The sequence below is a fragment of the Limulus polyphemus genome, unplaced genomic scaffold (assembly GCF_000517525.1).
Source record: "Limulus polyphemus unplaced genomic scaffold, Limulus_polyphemus-2.1.2 Scaffold282, whole genome shotgun sequence".
NCBI classification, from domain to species: Eukaryota; Metazoa; Arthropoda; class Merostomata; order Xiphosura; family Limulidae; genus Limulus; species Limulus polyphemus.
This window is the reverse complement of record NW_013665892.1, coordinates 90160-99670: the sequence shown is the minus strand read 5'-3', so window position 1 is coordinate 99670 and position 9511 is coordinate 90160. Positions and strand designations below refer to the sequence as shown.

At 32.7% G+C, this 9511-nt stretch overlaps 1 protein-coding gene across 1 annotated transcript in view; it reads right to left on the bottom strand.

The window, feature by feature from the left end:
• LOC106457017 (probable DNA double-strand break repair Rad50 ATPase) overlaps positions 1 to 9511 on the bottom strand; it is a 47002-nt gene that overhangs the window by 23057 nt on the left and 14434 nt on the right. The window contains exons 4-5 of the mRNA XM_022382833.1: positions 6954 to 7101; positions 933 to 1013 (exon numbers count right to left, since the gene is read on the bottom strand). Of these exons, the coding sequence (XP_022238541.1) occupies positions 933 to 1013; positions 6954 to 7101 (229 nt within the window). The remainder of the gene's footprint in view (positions 1 to 932; positions 1014 to 6953; positions 7102 to 9511) is intronic.

The following is a 9511-nucleotide window of genomic DNA, read 5'->3' as shown; positions in this document are numbered from 1 at the left end:
GTTAAACTAGGGTACCTAACTGGTTAAGGTCACATACAAATCAATAGTTAATATATGTTTCTAGTACCAACTACTGGACCACTTTTAAATACCTTGCTAGGTACTAGGGTACCCATGGAAGCACATACAAATCAATAGTTAATATATTGTTTCTATAACCACTCTGGGACCCACTTTTTTAAAATACCCTTGCTGGTACTAGGGTACCCATGGAAGCACATACAAATCAATAGTTAATATATTGTTTCTATAACCACTCTGGGACCCACTTTTTTAAAATACCCTTGCTGGTACTAGGGTATTCCTTAAAATTTGGAGTTTTTCTCAAATTTGTTGGGTCTCACACAAGCAAGTGCTTAAAATTAAAATTAACCATGGTAGGAGGGCAATTTGTTTTCACCAATCTATCTTATTTATCTAAAAAACAACTGCAGCACAATCACCTGGTGGCTAACTAAACAATTATCCTGATTGAGCATTTTTATTGATATATCTGGATATACTTGTAACAGTGTCATGTTAAGGCACTGGTGAGCCCTGGGCAAGGTATAAACTAGTGGGTCTACCCTTGCTTCTAAGAAAATACCAGACAATTTGATAAAATGAATTTATTAGTAATCAAAAAATTAATGAAATAAAAAAACAAATTGTATATTTCTTTTAAAAACTGATTTATTCTTATAACTTTATTATACAATTCATATTTTATAATTTTTTATTATATTCGCAGTGTGTGGTGGACCCTGATCAACTACCTCTTTTGGCCATACGATAAAACAGACCTGATTAATAAAAAGATCAAGTGATACAAGGTAAATATGTTATATTAGAGTACATCTCTTGTACAACAGTATAGCTCCAAAAAGTATGTCAAGTTAATTTATTTTCTTCCCAAAATTGCAATGGTAAATAATGTTTCAACCTATACTTGCCAAAATATTCCTTATCCATAATAATTCTGTTTCTTCTCCACGATCTTCACTTTTGGCCAACTGATGAACTAGAGCTTCTATCTATAGGGACCAAATATTTATTTTTTAGCAAAATGATTATTACTGGTTTCTGCTATCATGCAATTAGACATGCCTCAAATCTTGGAATTTACACCATCACCCTAAAAACTCAATAGGTTAAAATACAACACTTAAAAATCAGTATAACTGAGCAAAGTTTGGTTTATACTACTATTAAAAAACCAATGATTTTCATAATGTACTAGACATCTTGTGTTTAAAGTTATGAAAAAAGATTGTTATTATTGCAATTAACAGTCATTTAGCTTCCAAAATTTCTTTTTTATTTGATTTTTTTTATCTAACCTTGTACATATTCATAATAAAAACATTTTTTTAAACTTATATTTAATGAAAATTTTTACATAAATATTTATCCATAATGAAAATTCTTCCCAATGTTTCTTTATAAAAGTATACTCCAAATTGGGTGTTCTAATGTCTCTTGATATGCTTAAATAACTCATAATTTCTCAGTATTTCAATTTTAAGTTTAACCAAATAAAAAATATTTAGTTGGGATAATTATAAGAACAAGTCTATGTTGAAACTGTTCTAAGGAAATATCTTGTAATCTTAAATGAAATGCTCAACACTTTCAACTATTCACTGTTGTCTTTATTACTTTTTTTCTAAGCAGCTAGTTTAATATTTTTAGATAAAGGGGCTTTCTACGTGTCTTTAGATTCTTTTTTACTTATTAAAAATATTTCTATATCTTATTGAATATATGGTAAGTAGATGATTTATGATGTCAGCTACAGAATCTGAGTATTGAGTTTTGTCTCAAATTCACTAACTCATTAAGTATCTGAACCTTAAGCACCAATTCTACATGCTGTTTCTCTAAATATTGTATTATGTGGTTTTATTTTCATCTGTAACTCAAAGATCAATAAATGTATTGTGAATCAATAAAAGTAAACTTTCCAAGAAACAATATTTAAGCAAAAAAGCCATTAAGTAAAAAGAAACTCTGGAACTGGGGCTTGAACCCAGGGCCTTTGGCTAATAGGGCCAATGCTCTGTCCAACTGGGCTATCCAAGAGATGAGCCATCCCTGTTTATCCTCACTCATAATGGTTTTTAACCATGAGTACAAAGCTTCACATCACTTTGTGTTGTTGTGGTCAAGCAATTAATGGTTTGATTTACCACCACCAAACTAAAGCATAAAGTCTAACTAGATACCAAGATTATTAAAAATTGTTAATATACAAAGGAAGAATAGATATCTTCAAAAAATTACAGAAACAAGATAGGTAACTTAAAGTAAAAATGCAACTGGATAAAAAGTAAACAAATAAACTTAAGGTTTGAGACGTAGTGTTGACATTATTTCCTCAAGCTTCAAATCCTTATTTTGGCTCCATGTCTAAAAGCTGTAATATTTAGGAGAGTCAAAATAGAAGTGGAAGAATGGGGCTGTTTGAATTTTTTTGGATGTTTCGATACAAAAAGAGTGGTTTTCTGTTTACTTAGGTATACAGGAACCATTCTCAGTTGCCATGCCATCACATCCAAGATTGTGTCACCAGTTGTCACAAACAATGTCTTCTTTTTTATCATTTGTTCATATAGCCATTAAAGGTATCTTCGTATAATGAAGATCTTATCTTTGAACTGAATTATTTAAAATCTATATAGTTATTGATAGAGGATATGATCTATATATTATAGATAAGATTTATGGAAAACACTGTAATAAATTACAAATTTCAGAATATACCAGACTACAGATAATAAGTATTCGATGACGAGGAACCCACTTTGAGACTAATAATGGCTGGAGACGGCTTGAATGGGTAATGAAGAAAAACTTTAATATAAGTTTAACATAACAGCAAATGTACAAGGTTTTGTCATCATCAGCTGTTTGCTGTTATGTTAAACTTATATTAAAGTTTTTCTTCATTACCCATTCAAGCCGTCTCCAGCCATTATTAGATAATAAGTATGGTTGATAATAAAGAAAGTATCTTTGCCATATGTTCCAGCACTGTCATAAAAAATAGGTAATGTGTTCATAAAAAACACAAATTTTTCTATTAGCCTTTACTCTTCAGTTAAAACTAACAAATATCCTGAATGGTATTAAAGACAAAATTGAATTAAAAGATAAATGTGGAGTATATAAAATCTCTTGCAGTTGTGGCTTGAATTATATTGGACAAACAAATAGGAATTTGAAGTTTCGAATTAATGAACACAAAAATGCTGTAGAAAAGTTAAAAACTACTGAACCAGCCTTGGCAGAACATGTGGCAAAATGCTTTGCATAACACTGAATAGGATAAGGTTCAAATACTTAGAGAAGTTAAGCTGAAATATGAATTAAACATAAAAGAATCTCTGGAAATTGTTAAACATAAAATGATTTTTGAATAGAAAGTTGATATTAATGTCAAATGCTTAAAAATGCACAATAATTTATTCTATGAAGTTAAAAGCAAAATAAACAATTAAAAACTCTACATGTATCTGTGTAAAATAATTCCACCATCTTCAGGAGACCAGAAGAAACAGGAAGTTTAATTTTTATACAAGTAATTGTACATATATAATTCTCATGTGTACAGAGTCCTCTACAGAATGGATTTCCAAAAATTCACTTCTCTGGCACCTGGGGCTTATTTCATGAAAGACCATATCTAGAACTGGAAAATCATGTGCTTTGCACATAAATCATATTGTGACAAATGGTAAAATATTCATCTTGTTAATTTTATCTTTTTAAACATTATATGCTATGTCCAATTGCCTCTTCTTTACCTCATACTGGAATATACTTTCAAATAAACCATTTACCCAAATGTTACAGTTTTTATGAATTAAAAAGAATTTCAAACAAGTACTTACCAATGATATAATGAAAAACCTTTCCTTGTTGAGCTTGAATTGATGCTGTCAACAAAATCTGTGACATAATTTTATAAATATTCTTTAAGTATTGCAGAACATCTGTCACTTACCCATAATTCTTCACTCTTCCTCCTTGCACATAAGTTATCGTGCAAGTGTCAGGGAATCTTACATTAGCTCTGCTTTCCTGCCATAACTTAGATTTTATTGAAAGTCATGATAAAATCTACGATTATGAGTAGGAGGGAAGGAAGGTATTTCACATTTAAGTACCTGTTTGAAATTCATTTTAACTCTAAAAAATATCAAATCAAACTGGTAGATTTATCTCTGAAATACTGAAAGTCACAATACCCACATTGTAAAGGAGGTTGGAACCAATGAACGTGAAAACAAAACAAAAATATAAAACCACAAGCTACAAGGCAGGAAGATAATAATTTAGAATTACAAGAAATATGTATCCAGTCAGTTTAGAATCCAGATTTAGAAAATAATTTGTAGAACCAAAGTTTTCACAAGTGGGACAAATAGAAATTACAGTTTCTGCTCACCCTGGTTACCCTTCAGGCCCCTTCTGGAACTGAAAGTTTTCAAACCAAAATACCAACCAAGGAGTTTTGCTTTCCTTCTTTGCCGTGGACCCCCAGATTGCAATATCCCAATAGATCAGCAAGTAGCTTTATTCACTGCTTTGCCACTTACTAGCAAGGGTCCTTTAGGGTAGCTCAATTAAGTGTGGGTACCTTAGCTGCAACAGCCTTGGCATATGAACTGTCTGGAATACATCATCTTGAACACACATTGCTTGATCTGCATACACAATACATCCACAAACACACACTGCTTGTTAGGCATGATAGGCTATACATGCTGTATGCATCATACACAAGTGCAGCTAGCACATGTCTTCAAGCTAAACAGTCATTGTACAAGCACTAATAGTGATGATATTCATGGATTATATGACTGACGAGTCATCATAGTTTGTTCACAATTTGTTATAAGTTCTGCTCAATTAAGAAATGCTTAGATCAATTTAATGGCTCTTTTGATTTTAAGGGTCCACATGGGCTACCTAGCAAACACTTTTTACGGGCCTTCCAGCATTTAGGGGGGGGGGGGCACTGGCTCCCGGGCCCAGCTAATTTTGAGCCCTGTCAGTAGTGAAGGAAATTATAATTATATGGAAACCCACAAGACGACACAAAAATCGCAATCTATAACAGAACAAACCACAGAACCTTGTTAAACAAAACTGTGATCAACACTTTGTCAAGAAAAAGTGATTACATTATCTGAATGAGGCACTTAGAAACAGTGTCAAGATAGAGGTGCATTGACACAGGTGGAGGAATTTGAAAATTAGATATTGCAAAGGGCATACAAGTGAGGTATAAGAGACTGGAGCATGTAAGACCAATGCTTAGATATACAAAGCCAATGTCGAGGAATAGCTAAAGTGTCAGTAGAGGGTATGTATGTTTTGGAAATCTGAGATGACCACCAACAGTCCAGGTGAAAAAGTCACCCAAAATGGAGTTAATGAGTGAGTATATAATATTCATTTAGGAGATTCTAGGTTATGAAATGAAATATGAAAACTGTAAGATGAAAAGATAGGTGTAACCTCAAACTCACAATTAAGATAGTCAAGAACATCAGGATAAATGACAATGATAAGTTGCACAAGCCAATTCATTAATGTGGATAGAACAAAAACCATGGAATGAAAATCATCATAAGGTATATTAAGTGATGTCCATCCTCTTGAAAAGATCCACTTTTGGCAAAATAGAAACACACTGCTCTGACCAGAAATAAAGAGGGAACTTTCATAAGGTTCACACAAGTTTCATTGAGAAAGAAAGATTTCAGTGCAAAGCAACCATTGAGCAAGAATCCATTAATCATCTATGACAATCAATACTGATAGCTAAAGGTCTGATAACAATTGTGAAGACATAGTGCTGAAGCCAGACTGAAAAGTGCAGAGTTTTAACTGCTAACTCACTCCAAAGCACAAATGGTTGAACTTGAATGGTTAAAATGGAAGAAACTACTTCCATCCAAGCACCAGACAGTGGACCACCATTGGGTATTAATGAAAACAACAGCCAACAAGTACTCAATACTGCATGAATACTACTTATCAGACATAAAAAAATATTATTTGTAGAGTTATTATTTGAAGTATGAAAAGTTTATTTTCATTTCACTATATAATAACTAAATTGTATTTTCCTTACATTTATTATATTTAAGTAATCGACTTATTTCTATATTCATCATAATTTCTATATGATTAATAACTTTAATACTAGATGTCAGTTATTGTTACAATTGTTGCCTAGATACCTATTTTAAAGCAGTTTTCCATAGATAAACAAATTTGTATTACTGAGTACATTGTTGCCCAATGAAGGCTCTGGTAAGAGGGCTGAAAGCTCGCAAACAAAAGTATTTTAACATAGAGAAAAGTCCATGTATAATTCTACATGGAGTTTGTCATTATCAGGTCCTGTGACTATTCCAATGTATTGTGTATAAAACATGGAAATGCAACTGAGATGTTGGGCTCTACAGTGTATATATATATGTGTTCCTAATTGGTGTTTGGATCCTGAAGTGTGATTGATTCACAGGTTAGTGAATGATCAAATCTTACTGGCTGTTTTTGAACAGTTGAATCTATGAGTTCCTAGTTTCTATACCCGAGTTTTTGTTGAGAGCTGGTTTTCTATCTTTAATGTGGAAAATTCCTATGCCTGTTTTTGAAGGTTCAATTGCTAAACAGTAATTTGAAGACAGTTCTAAGCATCTGAAGGTTGTCAGATAGCATTTCAAGCAGTGTAATTTGACAATGTTTGTATGGTTTTTTCAAGCTTTGTCATTAACGTTTCTTGCTTTCTACAATATATGATGAGGTTTCATATCAATTTCTTTGGTCGTTAGTCCTCTATAAATGAACACAGATATTTAAAAGACTACTAAAACCATTTCTAAAGTAGACTACCAACAAAATATTTTCCAAGCCTATTCCTTCATTTAGTAATCAATGCTGTTGTAAAGGCTTACCTTCTTTTTGGCACTAATTAATTCTTCTTCTATTAAAGACTTTTCTTGTTTAACTTGGGATAATTCATTTTCATGAAACTGCCTTAACTGTTGTTTCAGGAGGCGCATGGTTTCCTGCTGATGCTTCAGTTCTTCTTCATATTCATCTCTGCAAGTTTGAAACCAATAACATAATTTAATGATCTGACTTTATATAAAAATTCCAAACTTTTTACCAGAGCAATAACTCAGTTGGAAAAAATTAAACTATGAAACAATGGTCAATTTAATCCTAAAATTCCTGGAATACATTAGAAACACATATTAAACACAATTCATAATTTGTTTCCAAATTTTGGGAAAAGATATTTAAACAATTTCAGTGCATTTAAAATTTAAAATGATCTTTCTTTAAAACTTGAAAAAAATGAAAAAAACGTATTGCAACAACATATAAACCAAAGAAGTAAACCACTAGAATCATAGTTTTATGTAGATCTATGGTTTCTTCAAGTTAGGAAATAACTTAAGACCTAATGTGCAAAAATTCAAGTTGTCCATTCAACAAAGTTTCTCTGGACTAAAATAATCTTGTAATGGAAATTCTTATATATTCATTTTTTTAGACAACATATGCAAGTTAATAACTTCAATGTCAGTTTATGCTACAAACTGAGAAAAAAATTATCAAAGTATTAAATTTAGGAGCCTTTTGGAATTTGAAATGGGCCAAAAATTTGGCTCATGAAAAGGCCTGAAGAAATCACAGAAACTATTAATTTTGCAACAAAAATCAGTTACCTTCAAATAACCAACTTTTCTATACTCTACACAACCTATGGGCCCACATACTGCATCATATTTACCCCACTGCACACAATACCACATTGATGTAGTGGAGGGACTGGTGCAATTGTAAAAACCTAGATGAGCTCCCTTCAGAGAAGATAACTGAAGGGGAAAACCCATGGAGTGTTAAACCCTACAGTGTAGGCTTACCAGAGAGGCAACTATGATGGAAGAGTTCATTACATGTAGGGTACACTCTTTGCCTAGATAGAAGTATGAAAGGAGGAAGGCAAAGCCAATGTGTCAGAAAGATAGACAGAAAAGTGCATGACCAACCAAGCATTTGCACTTAACAGGTTGATCAAACAGGAGATGTAGTGTGGCTAGGGCAATGATCAGAGTGTACAGTTAAGTGTGTGTTCTGTTGTATCATTTGCTCACAATATATTTCAGAAATGAGGATGAAAGATCCTTCCTGTTATAGAAAAAGTACACTTTGCCCCATCCAGCTGGTAAAACCACCAAGAAATGGGCATATTATATAATATGGGGTAACTTGCACTACACTGACATGAACACCCCTTTCTACTTCCCACTCGGACTTTCACCGGAGGAATCACAAACCAGTGAAGAATTCTCCAAATCAATCACTCCGGTGGCTATAAACTGGTGTCTCCCATGCCCCACTTGACAACTAGGGAAAGCGGAATTCAAATTAGAGAGACAGCAGAGATGTATGCAGACCTGATCAGACTTAACTGCCTCAAAGGTCTTTTACTGGAAAAAGTGCAAAGGATTATTGCAAAAACTAATTTGAAAATGCAGAAGCCAGGGAAGCAGGTAGACACTCTACCAGTCCTGGCTTTTTCCATGATGGTCTATGGATGTACAGTCAAGAATGAACAGTAATATATATATAAGTAAGCATTGGTAGAATTGCCACTGTCAGTTCTAGTTGTGAACTTGATGTCATAATGGATAATGCCTGTGGTAATAGCACTCAAATTCATTAGAGATATCCCATCTATCAGACAAAATCCAAACACTTCTGATAAACCAGTCAGCTATCATGGAAAATCAATTAAGGGTATGGAGCCAAGTGCTTATACCCACAACATCTCAACTCCTACTGCCTTTCACTGTCTGTAGCCAATTGTAGGAAGGCAGTTACCCTTAGAGTTCTTAAAAGTAGAAATGAAACTACCCTAAAATATTTACTATGTGAAACTCCCAACATCCATTCTTGCAAAAAGATATTAAATGAAACTAAATGATCTTAAGGAGAACTACAAATCCTTCCTCAATAGTTCTTACATACACAACCTCCTCTCTTTCTCTCGAAGATTTATTCAAGTGTAACACAGGAAAGCCGAGAGAAGCCTGGCTAGTTGAATTATATTTATAAAGTTAACTACTTATAAATCTCAGTAACTAATGGCCTCTAATGTCTCCAGAAGGTATTTTCCATAATCAAAAGTTTATTTTTTTTTAATATTTTCATATTCATTAGAAAAAAGTGTAAAGAATATATTTAATTGCCTGTCTTTATATCCATTATTTTTCAGTTTGTTTATGAATAAACATTGTCCATTGTTGCAGACTTTTTAAAACCTTTTTAACTGAGACATAATAATACCATTTGACATTATATACAGAATAACACTATTAGGGATGGGTAGACCAAGGATGGGAAAATTAAATTCCCATCTTTTATCAGAAATAGTCGACTGTACTCTGCCTTCTGCAAAAATAATGTCTAAATCTAATTAATTGGCACAAACATCCTTACT